This window comes from Haliotis rufescens, unplaced genomic scaffold (assembly GCF_023055435.1).
Source record: "Haliotis rufescens isolate VD_foot unplaced genomic scaffold, xgHalRufe1.0.p SCAF_7, whole genome shotgun sequence".
Lineage (NCBI taxonomy): Eukaryota > Metazoa > Mollusca > Gastropoda > Lepetellida > Haliotidae > Haliotis > Haliotis rufescens.
This window is the reverse complement of record NW_025964361.1, coordinates 6,590,345-6,608,637: the sequence shown is the minus strand read 5'-3', so window position 1 is coordinate 6,608,637 and position 18,293 is coordinate 6,590,345. Positions and strand designations below refer to the sequence as shown.

At 42.0% G+C, this 18,293-nt stretch overlaps 5 protein-coding genes across 10 annotated transcripts; all 5 read left to right on the top strand.

Annotated features, from left to right (window-relative positions):
• Positions 1-2,249: 2,249 nt before the first annotated feature.
• Positions 2,250-3,437, top strand: LOC125376171. 2 transcript variants are annotated; one of them, XM_048388034.1, is made up of 3 exons: positions 2,250-2,387; positions 2,822-2,901; positions 3,078-3,437. In XM_048388034.1, exons 1-3 carry the CDS (start codon positions 2,363-2,365, stop codon positions 3,345-3,347), a joined length of 375 nt encoding a protein of 124 aa, XP_048243991.1. In that variant the 5' UTR covers positions 2,250-2,362; the 3' UTR covers positions 3,348-3,437. The 2 variants fall into 2 exon arrangements, with proteins under 2 accessions (XP_048243991.1, XP_048243990.1); XM_048388033.1 differs by lacking the exon at positions 2,250-2,387 and having other exon boundaries at positions 2,412-2,901.
• Positions 3,438-3,654: 217 nt separating this feature from the next.
• Positions 3,655-6,892, top strand: LOC125376047. Of its 2 annotated transcripts, XM_048387344.1 has the most exons (3): positions 3,655-5,847; positions 6,282-6,361; positions 6,538-6,892. In XM_048387344.1, exons 1-3 carry the CDS (start codon positions 5,823-5,825, stop codon positions 6,805-6,807), a joined length of 375 nt encoding a protein of 124 aa, XP_048243301.1. In that variant the 5' UTR covers positions 3,655-5,822; the 3' UTR covers positions 6,808-6,892. The 2 variants fall into 2 exon arrangements, with proteins under 2 accessions (XP_048243301.1, XP_048243300.1); XM_048387343.1 differs by lacking the exon at positions 3,655-5,847 and having other exon boundaries at positions 5,854-6,361.
• A 2,281-nt stretch (positions 6,893-9,173) lies between these two features.
• Positions 9,174-10,361, top strand: LOC125376170. 2 transcript variants are annotated; one of them, XM_048388032.1, is made up of 3 exons: positions 9,174-9,311; positions 9,746-9,825; positions 10,002-10,361. In XM_048388032.1, the coding sequence occupies exons 1-3, from the start codon at positions 9,287-9,289 to the stop codon at positions 10,269-10,271; spliced, it is 375 nt and encodes a 124-aa protein (XP_048243989.1). In that variant the 5' UTR covers positions 9,174-9,286; the 3' UTR covers positions 10,272-10,361. The 2 variants fall into 2 exon arrangements, with proteins under 2 accessions (XP_048243989.1, XP_048243987.1); XM_048388030.1 differs by lacking the exon at positions 9,174-9,311 and having other exon boundaries at positions 9,336-9,825.
• Positions 10,362-10,573: 212 nt separating this feature from the next.
• LOC125376051 lies at positions 10,574-13,846 on the top strand. Of its 2 annotated transcripts, XM_048387351.1 has the most exons (3): positions 10,574-12,759; positions 13,194-13,273; positions 13,450-13,840. In XM_048387351.1, the coding sequence occupies exons 1-3, from the start codon at positions 12,735-12,737 to the stop codon at positions 13,717-13,719; spliced, it is 375 nt and encodes a 124-aa protein (XP_048243308.1). In that variant the 5' UTR covers positions 10,574-12,734; the 3' UTR covers positions 13,720-13,840. The 2 variants fall into 2 exon arrangements, with proteins under 2 accessions (XP_048243308.1, XP_048243307.1); XM_048387350.1 differs by lacking the exon at positions 10,574-12,759 and having other exon boundaries at positions 12,766-13,273; positions 13,450-13,846.
• A 2,058-nt stretch (positions 13,847-15,904) lies between these two features.
• LOC125376161 lies at positions 15,905-17,347 on the top strand. 2 transcript variants are annotated; one of them, XM_048387995.1, is made up of 3 exons: positions 15,905-16,302; positions 16,737-16,816; positions 16,993-17,347. In XM_048387995.1, exons 1-3 carry the CDS (start codon positions 16,278-16,280, stop codon positions 17,260-17,262), a joined length of 375 nt encoding a protein of 124 aa, XP_048243952.1. In that variant the 5' UTR covers positions 15,905-16,277; the 3' UTR covers positions 17,263-17,347. The 2 variants fall into 2 exon arrangements, with proteins under 2 accessions (XP_048243952.1, XP_048243951.1); XM_048387994.1 differs by lacking the exon at positions 15,905-16,302 and having other exon boundaries at positions 16,332-16,816.
• The last annotated feature ends 946 nt before the right edge of the window (positions 17,348-18,293 follow it).

Sequence of the window (18,293 nt, the reverse complement as noted above, 5' to 3'; positions counted from 1 at the left end):
TTTGTGTGAGAGTAAATATAAGTTTGAATGAACATGCATGTGTGTGTATGTATAAGTGTGTGAGAAAGAGAGACTGAATGAATATGTATGTTTGTGTGTGTGTGTGTGTGTGTATTGTGTGCGTGTGTGAGAGTAAATGAAAGATTGAATCGGCATGTCTGTCTGTCTGTCTGTATGCATGTATGTGTGTGTATTTGTGTGTGAGTGTGAGAGAGTGAATGAGCATGTATGTATAATAATGTGTGTATGTATGTATGTTTGTATGTGTGAGAGGGAGAGTGGATGCATGTTAGAGGTGAGGGTTAGAGTGAATGAACGAGCATACATGTATGAGAGAGAGAGAGAGAGAGAGAGAGAGAGAGAGTACCATTCCATATACCCGCTCTTAGCGTATTTTTGGCGTATTTTTAGGCTCACAGTTTTGGCCCAACTTTCAGCTTCCTTTCGGCAAACCTCTTGGCTTATTAGCATGGCACAAGACCATACTTTCTATACAATTTTGGCCCGTTTTTGGATCTCCCTTGAGGCATATTACTTTCGACTTTCGGTCATCTGAATAAATGTTTCTGTAATGTATACACAAGTCGTCTGTTTTCTCTACAGTGTTTCTTCCTTACAGCTAATAATATATGGGCGACAGCAGCATCGCAATATTGGCCAAATCCCAAGATTTCCGAACATGAGACATAAATTCATATGGATATTGTTAAAAAGTGAATGCTGCCTCTATATTGCTGTGCTGCTGTGTCCCAATTTCATGATCTGCACTTAGCAGAAGATTTCTAAATAGGTGGGGTTACCTTAAGATCAGACACTTCTAAATGTTTATGTGGCGACAATTGTGACACGGGATATTCTCTGAGGACAGCTCTCTGATACTTTGTTATCTGGAATAAATTTTATATTCCAATATAATAGCTAATCGTTTCTAATGTAACAATAATTGTGGCTTCCTTTATAAAGGAGTGCGAATCGAGAATTGCCTTTCTTCTCTAAAACACAAGTGTCGCCACATGGGATATATTACGAGCACTTCACCCAACTAATAGCAGTAGTCGGACAAGGGATTGAGAGTGATCTCCCTTCGCCTCAGTCAATATTGGATTCCACTCGTCTCATCACCTCACTGCTGGTCTTTTGGCCCGTGGTCTTCAGAAATTGCAGAGGGCATGCTTTTATACATAGGCCGAGGCCAGGCGCAAGTAGAAAGCCTATATTGACACCCACTTGTATGCAAGAGTAGATTAATATATATATATATATGACGTAATATTCGTATATGGCATTCTACAAAAATACCTAAATGATACAAGGGGTCTGAATTCTACCCCTGTACGTCCACATCAAGGTTTTCAAAATGGGACGGTCAATAGGATTTCTCTGACTGTGAGTGTGTGGGTGGCTAGGATTTTTTCAGAAAAAAATATATTGTCTCCAAAGTTGATTGAAAACTAAATATGCTTCCATCTGTTGGACAAAAAGAACATGTCGGCCACCAAAAATACGTTGTTGCAAGGTGGGTTTTTGAAAAATGTTTTATTTAGGCTCATAGTTTATATTAACTGATTTTGCATTTGTAGCTGCAAAATATCTAGTCTCCATACAAAATCCAACGTCGCCCACTCCCCCTTCCAAAGGAACATGAAATGGTCGGCCCCTCAGGCCTAGTGTAGTAAAAACCAATATGCTTGTCATTTATTGTTTCTCTCCTATTAGCTTTTTTCTGTGGTCGTCGTGTTTCCAGATTAGAAATCAAACCAAATAAGAACTGTCGCTGCACACGTTGGAAAATACCAGTACCATTGAACTTTTATTTTATCCCTGTAGGCTTGGGAATAATTCCCAAATCCCACTTGGATTATCAGAGATGTGCATTCTTACTAGCCTGCTAGCCCGTGTCAGTTTGTCGAATGTAAAAGGTATTGTGAAGGCTAGTATAATAGAGGGTCGTTATATGGTATCGCTATTCGGCATAGCAAACGTTTAAGGTTAATGTCCATCTCATAGTGAACAAAATTCACCCTGTTTCGGGTAATGGAGGCACGAAAAACACCCAGTTTCACCTGCACAATTTTTTCAAACTCTGAACTGATGTAGGCAACGTTTCAGTTGTAAGATACAACTTAATACCGGTGTTCAGACGAAATAAACCCGGCAGTTTTCACCCTTGGCAATGCCATTAGGCTTTACCACGCCGGAAGCTGGCGATGAGCCTCGTTCTGACTCACTTAACTCCGTAACGTAGTTACCGTTGCCGTTATCGACGTCCCTTCTGTTTTCAACAGAAAAACGATCGCTTTTGCTCCGCTGACCTCTACGTTTCGCTCACTGCTGTATCATTCCAAGTGTGTCTTCTTCCAAGATGAATACAAGGCTTCACATTCAAGGTATTTAAGATCACAATTATTCCACTTAACAGTATTAAGATGTTAAATTAGACGTGAAATTGGTCGTTGTTAGGCAGCAGTATCGGGACTGAAGATGGCGGCCGCCATTTGCAATTGTCATAACTGAAAATGTTAGATTGTAAACTTGACATGTGGTTCTCAGATGAAACCTGTTCGTACATTATAGTGTCGGGCGATGTTGTACAGATGTAAGATAACCCGTATTCCGTGAAAGGCAGCTGTTTGGCCCATTTTATTGGTTAAATGTTGTCTTGCAGTACAGCCCGTAACCCTACATACACTTGGACTTCGAGGTGTCAAAGGGCCGAGGTCGAGTGGCATACTGTAGCTGTCAGAAGTCATGAATTGTGATTTTTTGAACGTAGCCGTCGGCGTACATTTAACTGAGGCTAGCTTTCGTTTTTCTTTTTCAGCTCGGGAGGACATAATTCGCTATTATGGCACTCCTGCGGCTGTGAGTTTGTGGCCGTCTCAGGATGAGGAGTCCGACTGTGTATGTAGTTTTACATGCCCACCCTATAAATTCTTCCGTCTAGTATAGCTGATTTGTTGCACATTAAGTCTGCCCAGTCCCTATAATAAAGTGTGATTCGTTTCCTTTGCAAAAGTATCCCGTATTTCTGTCTCACTTGACTTCCTTTGTCCCTCCCTCCACCCCTCGATGTGTAGCGTTCCCTGGCTGTGTCCCCTTCCCGTTGTCCCGACCCCCTGAGCGTTTTCACTCCGTTCTGGGCCCGCCCTGTCTACGGTGAGACGCTCCCCGCCCCCGTCACCATCAACCACGCCGCTTACTATCCTGCCCCAAGTGACGACGATGACAGTGACTACTGGGTGTACGAGGACGAGGACGACCACAGCTTTGTGGATGACAGAGAGATTCATCCCCTTAGAAAGGCGCTGACGAGAGCGGCTGCCTTCTTTAGGAAGATCTTCTCTTAGACTCCTTATCCTTTTAATGTCTGAATGTGTGCAAGTGAGTGAATGAATGAGCAGGTGTGTATGTATGTATGTATGTATGTATGTATGTATGTATGTATGTGTGCGTTTGTGTGAGAGTAAATATAAGTTTGAATGAACATGCATGTGTGTGTATGTATAAGTGTGTGAGAAAGAGAGACTGAATGAATATGTATGTTTGTGTGTGTGTGTGTGTGTGTGTATTGTGTGCGTGTGTGAGAGTAAATGAAAGATTGAATCGGCATGTCTGTCTGTCTGTCTGTATGCATGTATGTGTGTGTATTTGTGTGTGAGTGTGAGAGAGTGAATGAGCATGTATGTATAATAATGTGTGTATGTATGTTTGTATGTGTGAGAGGGAGAGTGGATGCATGTTAGAGGTGAGGGTTAGAGTGAATGAACGAGCATACAGTATGAGAGAGAGAGAGAGAGAGAGAGAGAGAGAGAGAGAGAGAGAGAGTACCATTCCATATACCCGCTCTTAGCGTATTTTTGGCGTATTTTTAGGCTCACAGTTTTGGCCCAACTTTCAGCTTCCTTTCGGCAAACCTCTTGGCTTATTAGCATGGCACAAGACCATACTTTCTATACAATTTTGGCCCGTTTTTGGATCTCCCTTGAGGCATATTACTTTCGACTTTCGGTCATCTGAATAAATGTTTCTGTAATGTATACACAAGTCGTCTGTTTTCTCTACAGTGTTTCTTCCTTACAGCTAATAATATATGGGCGACAGCAGCATCGCAATATTGGCCAAATCCCAAGATTTCCGAACATGAGACATAAATTCATATGGATATTGTTAAAAAGTGAATGCTGCCTCTATATTGCTGTGCTGCTGTGTCCCAATTTCATGATCTGCACTTAGCAGAAGATTTCTAAATAGGTGGGGTTACCTTAAGATCAGACACTTCTAAATGTTTATGTGGCGACAAATGTGACACGGGATATTCTCCGAGGACAGCTCTCTGATACTTTGTTATCTGGAATAAATTTTATATTCCAATATAATAGCTAATCGTTTCTAATGTAACAATAATTGTGGCTTCCTTTATAAAGGAGTGCGAATCGAGAATTGCCTTTCTTCTCTAAAACACAAGTGTCGCCACATGGGATATATTACGAGCACTTCACCCAACTAATAGCAGTAGTCGGACAAGGGATTGAGAGTGATCTCCCTTCGCCTCAGTCAATATTGGATTCCACTCGTCTCATCACCTCACTGCTGGTCTTTTGGCCCGTGGTCTTCAGAAATTGCAGAGGGCATGCTTTTATACATAGGCCGAGGCCAGGCGCAAGTAGAAAGCCTATATTGACACCCACTTGTATGCAAGAGTAGATTAATATATATATATATATGACGTAATATTCGTATCTGGCATTCTACAAAAATACCTAAATGATACAAGGGGTCTGAATTCTACCCCTGTACGTCCACATCAAGGTTTTCAAAATGGGACGGTCAATAGGATTTCTCTGACTGTGAGTGTGTGGGTGGCTAGGATTTTTTCAGAAAAAAATATATTGTCTCCAAAGTTGATTGAAAACTAAATATGCTTCCATCTGTTGGACAAAAAGAACATGTCGGCCACCAAAAATACGTTGTTGCAAGGTGGGTTTTTGAAAAATGTTTTATTTAGGCTCATAGTTTATATTAACTGATTTTGCATTTGTAGCTGCAAAATATCTAGTCTCCATACAAAATCCAACGTCGCCCACTCCCCCTTCCAAAGGAACATGAAATGGTCGGCCCCTCAGGCCTAGTGTAGTAAAAACCAATATGCTTGTCATTTATCTTTCTCTCCTATTAGCTATTTTCTGTGGTCGTCGTGTTTCCAGATTAGAAATCAAACCAAATAAGAACTGTCGCTGCACACGTTGGAAAATACCAGTACCATTGAACTTTTATTTTATCCCTGTAGGCTTGGGAATAATTCCCAAATCCCACTTGGATTATCAGAGATGTGCATTCTTACTAGCCTGCTAGCCCGTGTCAGTTTGTCGAATGTAAAAGGTATTGTGAAGGCTAGTATAATAGAGGGTCGTTATATGGTATCGCTATTCGGCATAGCAAACGTTTAAGGTTAATGTCCATCTCATAGTGAACAAAATTCACCCTGTTTCGGGTAATGGAGGCACGAAAAACACCCAGTTTCACCTGCACAATTTTTTCAAACTCTGAACTGATGTAGGCAACGTTTCAGTTGTAAGATACAACTTAATACCGGTGTTCAGACGAAATAAACCCGGCAGTTTTCACCCTTGGCAATGCCATTAGGCTTTACCACGCCGGAAGCTGGCGATGAGCCTCGTTCTGACTCATCGAACTCCGTAACGTAGTTACCGTTGCCGTTATCGACGTCCCTTCTGTTTTCAACAGAAAAACGATCGCTTTTGCTCCGCTGACCTCTACGTTTCGCTCACTGCTGTATCATTCCAAGTGTGTCTTCTTCCAAGATGAATACAAGGCTTCACATTCAAGGTATTTAAGATCACAATTATTCCACTTAACAGTATTAAGATGTTAAATTAGACGTGAAATTGGTCGTTGTTAGGCAGCATTATCGGGACTGAAGATGGCGGCCGCCATTTGCAATTGTCATAACTGAAAATGTTAGATTGTAAACTTGACATGTGGTTCTCAGATGAAACCTGTTCGTACATTATAGTGTCGGGCGATGTTGTACAGATGTAAGATAACCCGTATTCCGTGAAAGGCAGCTGTTTGGCCCATTTTATTGGTTAAATGTTGTCTTGCAGTACAGCCCGTAACCCTACATACACTTGGACTTCGAGGTGTCAAAGGGCCGAGGTCGAGTGGCATACTGTAGCTGTCAGAAGTCATGAATTGTGATTTTTTGAACGTAGCCGTCGGCGTACATTTAACTGAGGCTAGCTTTCGTTTTTCTTTTTCAGCTCGGGAGGACATAATTCGCTATTATGGCACTCCTGCGGCTGTGAGTTTGTGGCCGTCTCAGGATGAGGAGTCCGACTGTGTATGTAGTTTTACATGCCCACCCTATAAATTCTTCCGTCTAGTATAGCTGATTTGTTGCACATTAAGTCTGCCCAGTCCCTATAATAAAGTGTGATTCGTTTCCTTTGCAAAAGTATCCCGTATTTCTGTCTCACTTGACTTCCTTTGTCCCTCCCTCCACCCCTCGATGTGTAGCGTTCCCTGGCTGTGTCCCCTTCCCGTTGTCCCGACCCCCTGAGCGTTTTCACTCCGTTCTGGGCCCGCCCTGTCTACGGTGAGACGCTCCCCGCCCCCGTCACCATCAACCACGCCGCTTACTATCCTGCCCCAAGTGACGACGATGACAGTGACTACTGGGTGTACGAGGACGAGGACGACCACAGCTTTGTGGATGACAGAGAGATTCATCCCCTTAGAAAGGCGCTGACGAGAGCGGCTGCCTTCTTTAGGAAGATCTTCTCTTAGACTCCTTATCCTTTTAATGTCTGAATGTGTGCAAGTGAGTGAATGAATGAGCAGGTGTGTATGTATGTATGTATGTATGTATGTATGTATGTATGTATGTATGTATGTATGTGTGCGTTTGTGTGAGAGTAAATATAAGTTTGAATGAACATGCATGTGTGTGTATGTATAAGTGTGTGAGAAAGAGAGACTGAATGAATATGTATGTTTGTGTGTGTGTGTGTGTGTGTATTGTGTGCGTGTGTGAGAGTAAATGAAAGATTGAATCGGCATGTCTGTCTGTCTGTCTGTATGCATGTATGTGTGTGTATTTGTGTGTGAGTGTGAGAGAGTGAATGAGCATGTATGTATAATAATGTGTGTATGTATGTATGTTTGTATGTGTGAGAGGGAGAGTGGATGCATGTTAGAGGTGAGGGTTAGAGTGAATGAACGAGCATACATGTATGAGAGAGAGAGAGAGAGAGAGAGAGAGAGAGAGTACCATTCCATATACCCGCTCTTAGCGTATTTTTGGCGTATTTTTAGGCTCACAGTTTTGGCCCAACTTTCAGCTTCCTTTCGGCAAACCTCTTGGCTTATTAGCATGGCACAAGACCATACTTTCTATACAATTTTGGCCCGTTTTTGGATCTCCCTTGAGGCATATTACTTTCGACTTTCGGTCATCTGAATAAATGTTTCTGTAATGTATACACAAGTCGTCTGTTTTCTCTACAGTGTTTCTTCCTTACAGCTAATAATATATGGGCGACAGCAGCATCGCAATATTGGCCAAATCCCAAGATTTCCGAACATGAGACATAAATTCATATGGATATTGTTAAAAAGTGAATGCTGCCTCTATATTGCTGTGCTGCTGTGTCCCAATTTCATGATCTGCACTTAGCAGAAGATTTCTAAATAGGTGGGGTTACCTTAAGATCAGACACTTCTAAATGTTTATGTGGCGACAATTGTGACACGGGATATTCTCTGAGGACAGCTCTCTGATACTTTGTTATCTGGAATAAATTTTATATTCCAATATAATAGCTAATCGTTTCTAATGTAACAATAATTGTGGCTTCCTTTATAAAGGAGTGCGAATCGAGAATTGCCTTTCTTCTCTAAAACACAAGTGTCGCCACATGGGATATATTACGAGCACTTCACCCAACTAATAGCAGTAGTCGGACAAGGGATTGAGAGTGATCTCCCTTCGCCTCAGTCAATATTGGATTCCACTCGTCTCATCACCTCACTGCTGGTCTTTTGGCCCGTGGTCTTCAGAAATTGCAGAGGGCATGCTTTTATACATAGGCCGAGGCCAGGCGCAAGTAGAAAGCCTATATTGACACCCACTTGTATGCAAGAGTAGATTAATATATATATATATATGACGTAATATTCGTATATGGCATTCTACAAAAATACCTAAATGATACAAGGGGTCTGAATTCTACCCCTGTACGTCCACATCAAGGTTTTCAAAATGGGACGGTCAATAGGATTTCTCTGACTGTGAGTGTGTGGGTGGCTAGGATTTTTTCAGAAAAAAATATATTGTCTCCAAAGTTGATTGAAAACTAAATATGCTTCCATCTGTTGGACAAAAAGAACATGTCGGCCACCAAAAATACGTTGTTGCAAGGTGGGTTTTTGAAAAATGTTTTATTTAGGCTCATAGTTTATATTAACTGATTTTGCATTTGTAGCTGCAAAATATCTAGTCTCCATACAAAATCCAACGTCGCCCACTCCCCCTTCCAAAGGAACATGAAATGGTCGGCCCCTCAGGCCTAGTGTAGTAAAAACCAATATGCTTGTCATTTATTGTTTCTCTCCTATTAGCTTTTTTCTGTGGTCGTCGTGTTTCCAGATTAGAAATCAAACCAAATAAGAACTGTCGCTGCACACGTTGGAAAATACCAGTACCATTGAACTTTTATTTTATCCCTGTAGGCTTGGGAATAATTCCCAAATCCCACTTGGATTATCAGAGATGTGCATTCTTACTAGCCTGCTAGCCCGTGTCAGTTTGTCGAATGTAAAAGGTATTGTGAAGGCTAGTATAATAGAGGGTCGTTATATGGTATCGCTATTCGGCATAGCAAACGTTTAAGGTTAATGTCCATCTCATAGTGAACAAAATTCACCCTGTTTCGGGTAATGGAGGCACGAAAAACACCCAGTTTCACCTGCACAATTTTTTCAAACTCTGAACTGATGTAGGCAACGTTTCAGTTGTAAGATACAACTTAATACCGGTGTTCAGACGAAATAAACCCGGCAGTTTTCACCCTTGGCAATGCCATTAGGCTTTACCACGCCGGAAGCTGGCGATGAGCCTCGTTCTGACTCACTTAACTCCGTAACGTAGTTACCGTTGCCGTTATCGACGTCCCTTCTGTTTTCAACAGAAAAACGATCGCTTTTGCTCCGCTGACCTCTACGTTTCGCTCACTGCTGTATCATTCCAAGTGTGTCTTCTTCCAAGATGAATACAAGGCTTCACATTCAAGGTATTTAAGATCACAATTATTCCACTTAACAGTATTAAGATGTTAAATTAGACGTGAAATTGGTCGTTGTTAGGCAGCAGTATCGGGACTGAAGATGGCGGCCGCCATTTGCAATTGTCATAACTGAAAATGTTAGATTGTAAACTTGACATGTGGTTCTCAGATGAAACCTGTTCGTACATTATAGTGTCGGGCGATGTTGTACAGATGTAAGATAACCCGTATTCCGTGAAAGGCAGCTGTTTGGCCCATTTTATTGGTTAAATGTTGTCTTGCAGTACAGCCCGTAACCCTACATACACTTGGACTTCGAGGTGTCAAAGGGCCGAGGTCGAGTGGCATACTGTAGCTGTCAGAAGTCATGAATTGTGATTTTTTGAACGTAGCCGTCGGCGTACATTTAACTGAGGCTAGCTTTCGTTTTTCTTTTTCAGCTCGGGAGGACATAATTCGCTATTATGGCACTCCTGCGGCTGTGAGTTTGTGGCCGTCTCAGGATGAGGAGTCCGACTGTGTATGTAGTTTTACATGCCCACCCTATAAATTCTTCCGTCTAGTATAGCTGATTTGTTGCACATTAAGTCTGCCCAGTCCCTATAATAAAGTGTGATTCGTTTCCTTTGCAAAAGTATCCCGTATTTCTGTCTCACTTGACTTCCTTTGTCCCTCCCTCCACCCCTCGATGTGTAGCGTTCCCTGGCTGTGTCCCCTTCCCGTTGTCCCGACCCCCTGAGCGTTTTCACTCCGTTCTGGGCCCGCCCTGTCTACGGTGAGACGCTCCCCGCCCCCGTCACCATCAACCACGCCGCTTACTATCCTGCCCCAAGTGACGACGATGACAGTGACTACTGGGTGTACGAGGACGAGGACGACCACAGCTTTGTGGATGACAGAGAGATTCATCCCCTTAGAAAGGCGCTGACGAGAGCGGCTGCCTTCTTTAGGAAGATCTTCTCTTAGACTCCTTATCCTTTTAATGTCTGAATGTGTGCAAGTGAGTGAATGAATGAGCAGGTGTGTATGTATGTATGTATGTATGTATGTATGTATGTATGTGTGCGTTTGTGTGAGAGTAAATATAAGTTTGAATGAACATGCATGTGTGTGTATGTATAAGTGTGTGAGAAAGAGAGACTGAATGAATATGTATGTTTGTGTGTGTGTGTGTGTGTGTGTATTGTGTGCGTGTGTGAGAGTAAATGAAAGATTGAATCGGCATGTCTGTCTGTCTGTCTGTATGCATGTATGTGTGTGTATTTGTGTGTGAGTGTGAGAGAGTGAATGAGCATGTATGTATAATAATGTGTGTATGTATGTTTGTATGTGTGAGAGGGAGAGTGGATGCATGTTAGAGGTGAGGGTTAGAGTGAATGAACGAGCATACAGTATGAGAGAGAGAGAGAGAGAGAGAGAGAGAGAGAGAGAGTACCATTCCATATACCCGCTCTTAGCGTATTTTTGGCGTATTTTTAGGCTCACAGTTTTGGCCCAACTTTCAGCTTCCTTTCGGCAAACCTCTTGGCTTATTAGCATGGCACAAGACCATACTTTCTATACAATTTTGGCCCGTTTTTGGATCTCCCTTGAGGCATATTACTTTCGACTTTCGGTCATCTGAATAAATGTTTCTGTAATGTATACACAAGTCGTCTGTTTTCTCTACAGTGTTTCTTCCTTACAGCTAATAATATATGGGCGACAGCAGCATCGCAATATTGGCCAAATCCCAAGATTTCCGAACATGAGACATAAATTCATATGGATATTGTTAAAAAGTGAATGCTGCCTCTATATTGCTGTGCTGCTGTGTCCCAATTTCATGATCTGCACTTAGCAGAAGATTTCTAAATAGGTGGGGTTACCTTAAGATCAGACACTTCTAAATGTTTATGTGGCGACAAATGTGACACGGGATATTCTCCGAGGACAGCTCTCTGATACTTTGTTATCTGGAATAAATTTTATATTCCAATATAATAGCTAATCGTTTCTAATGTAACAATAATTGTGGCTTCCTTTATAAAGGAGTGCGAATCGAGAATTGCCTTTCTTCTCTAAAACACAAGTGTCGCCACATGGGATATATTACGAGCACTTCACCCAACTAATAGCAGTAGTCGGACAAGGGATTGAGAGTGATCTCCCTTCGCCTCAGTCAATATTGGATTCCACTCGTCTCATCACCTCACTGCTGGTCTTTTGGCCCGTGGTCTTCAGAAATTGCAGAGGGCATGCTTTTATACATAGGCCGAGGCCAGGCGCAAGTAGAAAGCCTATATTGACACCCACTTGTATGCAAGAGTAGATTAATATATATATATATATGACGTAATATTCGTATCTGGCATTCTACAAAAATACCTAAATGATACAAGGGGTCTGAATTCTACCCCTGTACGTCCACATCAAGGTTTTCAAAATGGGACGGTCAATAGGATTTCTCTGACTGTGAGTGTGTGGGTGGCTAGGATTTTTTCAGAAAAAAATATATTGTCTCCAAAGTTGATTGAAAACTAAATATGCTTCCATCTGTTGGACAAAAAGAACATGTCGGCCACCAAAAATACGTTGTTGCAAGGTGGGTTTTTGAAAAATGTTTTATTTAGGCTCATAGTTTATATTAACTGATTTTGCATTTGTAGCTGCAAAATATCTAGTCTCCATACAAAATCCAACGTCGCCCACTCCCCCTTCCAAAGGAACATGAAATGGTCGGCCCCTCAGGCCTAGTGTAGTAAAAACCAATATGCTTGTCATTTATCTTTCTCTCCTATTAGCTATTTTCTGTGGTCGTCGTGTTTCCAGATTAGAAATCAAACCAAATAAGAACTGTCGCTGCACACGTTGGAAAATACCAGTACCATTGAACTTTTATTTTATCCCTGTAGGCTTGGGAATAATTCCCAAATCCCACTTGGATTATCAGAGATGTGCATTCTTACTAGCCTGCTAGCCCGTGTCAGTTTGTCGAATGTAAAAGGTATTGTGAAGGCTAGTATAATAGAGGGTCGTTATGTGGTATCGCTATTCGGCATAGCAAACGTTTAAGGTTAATGTCCATCTCATAGTGAACAAAATTAACCCTGTTTCGGGTAATGGAGGCACGAAAAACACCCAGTTTCACCTGCACAATTTTTTCAAACTCTGAACTGATGTAGGCAACGTTTCAGTTGTAAGATACAACTTAATACCGGTGTTCAGACGAAATAAACCCGGCAGTTTTCACCCTTGGCAATGCCATTAGGCTTTACCACGCCGGAAGCTGGCGATGAGCCTCGTTCTGACTCATCGAACTCCGTAACGTAGTTACCGTTGCCGTTATCGACGTCCCTTCTGTTTTCAACAGAAAAACGATCGCTTTTGCTCCGCTGACCTCTACGTTTCGCTCACTGCTGTATCATTCCAAGTGTGTCTTCTTCCAAGATGAATACAAGGCTTCACATTCAAGGTATTTAAGATCACAATTATTCCACTTAACAGTATTAAGATGTTAAATTAGACGTGAAATTGGTCGTTGTTAGGCAGCATTATCGGGACTGAAGATGGCGGCCGCCATTTGCAATTGTCATAACTGAAAATGTTAGATTGTAAACTTGACATGTGGTTCTCAGATGAAACCTGTTCGTACATTATAGTGTCGGGCGATGTTGTACAGATGTAAGATAACCCGTATTCCGTGAAAGGCAGCTGTTTGGCCCATTTTATTGGTTAAATGTTGTCTTGCAGTACAGCCCGTAACCCTACATACACTTGGACTTCGAGGTGTCAAAGGGCCGAGGTCGAGTGGCATACTGTAGCTGTCAGAAGTCATGAATTGTGATTTTTTGAACGTAGCCGTCGGCGTACATTTAACTGAGGCTAGCTTTCGTTTTTCTTTTTCAGCTCGGGAGGACATAATTCGCTATTATGGCACTCCTGCGGCTGTGAGTTTGTGGCCGTCTCAGGATGAGGAGTCCGACTGTGTATGTAGTTTTACATGCCCACCCTATAAATTCTTCCGTCTAGTATAGCTGATTTGTTGCACATTAAGTCTGCCCAGTCCCTATAATAAAGTGTGATTCGTTTCCTTTGCAAAAGTATCCCGTATTTCTGTCTCACTTGACTTCCTTTGTCCCTCCCTCCACCCCTCGATGTGTAGCGTTCCCTGGCTGTGTCCCCTTCCCGTTGTCCCGACCCCCTGAGCGTTTTCACTCCGTTCTGGGCCCGCCCTGTCTACGGTGAGACGCTCCCCGCCCCCGTCACCATCAACCACGCCGCTTACTATCCTGCCCCAAGTGACGACGATGACAGTGACTACTGGGTGTACGAGGACGAGGACGACCACAGCTTTGTGGATGACAGAGAGATTCATCCCCTTAGAAAGGCGCTGACGAGAGCTGCTGCCTTCTTTAGGAAGATCTTCTCTTAGACTCCTTATCCTTTTAATGTCTGAATGTGTGCAAGTGAGTGAATGAATGAGCAGGTGTGTATGTATGTATGTATGTATGTATGTATGTATGTATGTATGTATGTATGTATGTATGTATGTATGTATGTATGTATGTATGTATGTATGTATGTATGTATGTATGTATGTGTGCGTTTGTGTGAGAGTAAATATAAGTTTGAATGAACATGCATGTGTGTGTATGTATAAGTGTGTGAGAAAGAGAGACTGAATGAATATGTATGTTTGTGTGTGTGTGTGTGTGTATTGTGTGCGTGTGTGAGAGTAAATGAAAGATTGAATCGGCATGTCTGTCTGTCTGTCTGTATGCATGTGTGTGTGTGTATTTGTGTGTGAGTGTGAGAGAGTGAATGAGCATGTATGTATAATAATGTGTGTATGTATGTTTGTATGTGTGAGAGGGAGAGTGGATGCATGTTAGAGGTGAGGGTTAGAGTGAATGAACGAGCATACATGTATGAGAGAGAGAGAGAGAGAGAGAGAGTACCATTCCATATACCCGCTCTTAGCGTATTTTTGGCGTATTTTTAGGCTCACAGTTTTGGCCCAACTTTCAGTTTCCTTTCGGCAAACCTCTTGGCTTATTAGCATGGCACAAGACCATACTTTCTATACAATTTTGGCCCGTTTTTGGATCTCCCTTGAGGCATATTACTTTCGACTTTCGGTCATCTGAATAAATGTTTCTGTAATGTATACACAAGTCGTCTGTTTTCTCTACAGTGTTTCTTCCTTACAGCTAATAATATATGGGCGACAGCAGCATCGCAATATTGGCCAAATCCCAAGATTTCCGAACATGAGACATAAATTCATATGGATATTGTTAAAAAGTGAATGCTGCCTCTATATTGCTGTGCTGCTGTGTCCCAATTTCATGATCTGCACTTAGCAGAAGATTTCTAAATAGGTGGGGTTACCTTAAGATCAGACACTTCTAAATGTTTATGTGGCGACAATTGTGACACAGGATATTCTCCGAGGACAGCTCTCTGATACTTTGTTATCTGGAATAAATTTTATATTCCAATATAATAGCTAATCGTTTCTAATGTAACAATAATTGTGGCTTCCTTTATAAAGGAGTGCGAATCGAGAATTGCCTTTCTTCTCTAAAACACAAGTGTCGCCACATGGGATATATTACGAGCACTTCACCCAACTAATAGCAGTAGTCGGACAAGGGATTGAGAGTGATCTCCCTTCGCCTCAGTCAATATTGGATTCCACTCGTCTCATCACCTTACTGCTGGTCTTTTGGCCCGTGGTCTTCAGAAATTGCAGAGGGCATGCTTTTATACATAGGCCGATGCCAGGCGCAAGTAGAAAGCCTATATTGACACCCACTTGTATGCAAGAGTAGATTAATATATATATATATATATATATATATATATATATATATATATATATATATATATGACGTAATATTCGTATCTGGCATTCTACAAAAATACCTAAATGATACAAGGGGTCTGAATTCTACCCCTGTACGTCCACATCAAGGTTTTCAAAATGGGACGGTCAATAGGATTTCTCTGACTGTGAGTGTGTGGGTGGCTAGGATTTTTTCAGAAAAAAATATATTGTCTCCAAAGTTGATTGAAAACTAAATATGCTTCCATCTGTTGGACAAAAAGAACATTTTGGCCACCAAAAATACGTTGTTGCAAGGTGGGTTTTTGAAAAATGTTTTATTTAGGCTCATAGTTTATATTAACTGATTTTGCATTTGTAGCTGAAAAATATCTAGTCTCCATACAAAATCCAACGTCGCCCACTCCCCCTTCCAAAGGAACATGAAATGGTCGGCCCCTCAGGCCTAGTGTAGTAAAAACCAATATGCTTGTCATTTATCTTTCTCTCCTATTAGCTATTTTCTTTTGTCGTCGTGTTTCCAGATTAGAAATCAAACCAAATAAGAACTGTCGCTGCACACGTTGGAAAATACCAGTACCATTGAACTTTTATTTTATCCCTGTAGGCTTGGGAATAATTCCCAAATCCCACTTGGATTATCAGAGATTTGCATTCTTACTAGCCTGCTAGCCCGTGTCAGTTTGTCGAATGTAAAAGGTATTGTGAAGGCTAGTATAATAGAGGGTCGTTATATGGTATCACTATTCGGCATAGCAAACGTTTAAGGTTAATGTCCATCTCATAGTGAACAAAATTCACCCTGTTTCGGGTAATGGAGGCACGAAAAACACCCAGTTTCACCTGCACAATTTTTTCAAACTCTGAACTGATGTAGGCAACGTTTCAGTTGTAAGATACAACTTAATACCGGTGTTCAGACGAAATAAACCCGGCAGTTTTCACCCTTGGCAATGCCATTAGGCTTTACCACGCCGGAAGCTGGCGATGAGCCTCGTTCTGACTCATCGAACTCCGTAACGTAGTTACCGTTGCCGTTATCGACGTCCCTTCTGTTTTCAACAGAAAAACGATCGCTTTTGCTCCGCTGACCTCTACGTTTCGCTCACTGCTGTATCATTCCAAGTGTGTCTTCTTCCAAGATGAATACAAGGCTTCACATTCAAGGTATTTAAGATCACAATTATTCCACTTAACAGTATTAAGATGTTAAATTAGACGTGAAATTGGTCGTTGTTAGGCAGCAGTATCGGGACTGAAGATGGCGGCCGCCATTTGCAATTGTCATAACTTGAAATGTTAGATTGTAAACTTGACATGTGGTTCTCAGATGAAACCTGTTCGTACATTATAGTGTCGGGCGATGTTGTACAGATGTAAGATAACCCGTATTCCGTGAAAGGCAGCTGTTTGGCCCATTTTATTGGTTAAATGTTGTCTTGCAGTACAGCCCGTAACCCTACATACACTTGGACTTCGAGGTGTCAAAGGGCCGAGGTCGAGTGGCATACTGTAGCTGTCAGAAGTCATGAATTGTGATTTTTTGAACGTAGCCGTCGGCGTACATTTAACTGAGGCTAGCTTTCGTTTTTCTTTTTCAGCTCGGGAGGACATAATTCGCTATTATGGCACTCCTGCGGCTGTGAGTTTGTGGCCGTCTCAGGATGAGGAGTCCGACTGTGTATGTAGTTTTACATGCCCACCCTATAAATTCTTCCGTCTAGTATAGCTGATTTGTTGCACATTAAGTCTGCCCAGTCCCTATAATAAAGTGTGATTCGTTTTCTTTGCAAAAGTATCCCGTATTTCTGTCTCACTTGACTTCCTTTGTCCCTCCCTCCACCCCTCGATGTGTAGCGTTCCCTGGCTGTGTCCCCTTCCCGTTGTCCCGACCCCCTGAGCGTTTTCACTCCGTTCTGGGCCCGCCCTGTCTACGGTGAGACGCTCCCCGCCCCCGTCACCATCAACCACGCCGCTTACTATCCTGCCCCAAGTGACGACGATGACAGTGACTACTGGGTGTACGAGGACGAGGACGACCACAGCTTTGTGGATGACAGAGAGATTCATCCCCTTAGAAAGGCGCTGACGAGAGCGGCTGCCTTCTTTAGGAAGATCTTCTCTTAGACTCCTTATCCTTTTAATGTCTGAATGTGTGCAAGTGAGTGAATGAATGAGCAGGTGTGTATGTATGTATGTATGTATGTATGTATGTATGTATGTATGTATGTATGTATGTATGTATGTATGCGTTTGTGTGAGAGTAAATATAAGTTTGAATGAACATGCATGTGTGTGTATGTATAAGTGTGTGAGAAAGAGAGACTGAATGAATATGTATGTTTGTGTGTGTGTGTGTGTGTGTATTGTGTGCGTGTGTGAGAGTAAATGAAAGATTGAATCGGCATGTCTCTCTGTCTGTCTGTATGCATGTATGTGTGTGTATTTGTGTGTGAGTGTGAGAGAGTGAATGAGCATGTATGTATAATAATGTGTGTATGTATGTTTGTATGTGTGAGAGGGAGAGTGGATGCATGTTAGAGGTGAGGGTTAGAGTGAATGAACGAGCATACATGTATGAGAGAGAGAGAGAGAGAGAGAGAGAGAGAGAGAGAGAGAGTACCATTCCATATACCCGCTCTTAGCGTATTTTTGGCGTATTTTTAGGCTCACAGTTTAGGCCCAACTTTCAGCTTCCTTTCGGCAAACCTCTTGGCTTATTAGCATGGCACAAGACCATACTTTCTATACAATTTTGGCCCGTTTTTGGATCTCCCTTGAGGCATATTACTTTCGACTTTCGGTCATCTGAATAAATGTTTCTGTAATGTATACACAAGTCGTCTGTTTTCTCTACAGTGTTTCTTCCTTACAGCTAATAATATATGGGCGACAGCAGCATCGCAATATTGGCCAAATCCCAAGATTTCCGAACATGAGACATAAATTCATATGGATATTGTTAAAAAGTGAATGCTGCCTCTATATTGCTGTGCTGCTGTGTCCCAATTTCATGATCTGCACTTAGCAGAAGATTTCTAAATAGGTGGGGTTACCTTAAGATCAGACACTTCTAAATGTTTATGTGGCGACAATTGTGACACGGGATATTCTCCGAGGACAGCTCTCTGATACTTTGTTATCTGGAATAAATTTTA

Bases quoted from the DNA above. Each gene is read 5' to 3' on its own strand.
- LOC125376171 (XM_048388033.1), top strand. From the start codon at position 2,749: ATGAATTGTGATTTTTTGAACGTAGCCGTCGGCGTACATTTAACTGAG. The intron at 2,902-3,077 runs GTATGTAGTTTT...CTCGATGTGTAG, and splicing joins AGGATGAGGAGTCCGACTGT to CGTTCCCTGGCTGTGTCCCC.
- LOC125376170 (XM_048388030.1), top strand. From the start codon at position 9,673: ATGAATTGTGATTTTTTGAACGTAGCCGTCGGCGTACATTTAACTGAG. The intron at 9,826-10,001 runs GTATGTAGTTTT...CTCGATGTGTAG, and splicing joins AGGATGAGGAGTCCGACTGT to CGTTCCCTGGCTGTGTCCCC.
- LOC125376161 (XM_048387994.1), top strand. From the start codon at position 16,664: ATGAATTGTGATTTTTTGAACGTAGCCGTCGGCGTACATTTAACTGAG. The intron at 16,817-16,992 runs GTATGTAGTTTT...CTCGATGTGTAG, and splicing joins AGGATGAGGAGTCCGACTGT to CGTTCCCTGGCTGTGTCCCC.
- LOC125376047 (XM_048387343.1), top strand. From the start codon at position 6,209: ATGAATTGTGATTTTTTGAACGTAGCCGTCGGCGTACATTTAACTGAG. The intron at 6,362-6,537 runs GTATGTAGTTTT...CTCGATGTGTAG, and splicing joins AGGATGAGGAGTCCGACTGT to CGTTCCCTGGCTGTGTCCCC.
- LOC125376051 (XM_048387350.1), top strand. From the start codon at position 13,121: ATGAATTGTGATTTTTTGAACGTAGCCGTCGGCGTACATTTAACTGAG. The intron at 13,274-13,449 runs GTATGTAGTTTT...CTCGATGTGTAG, and splicing joins AGGATGAGGAGTCCGACTGT to CGTTCCCTGGCTGTGTCCCC.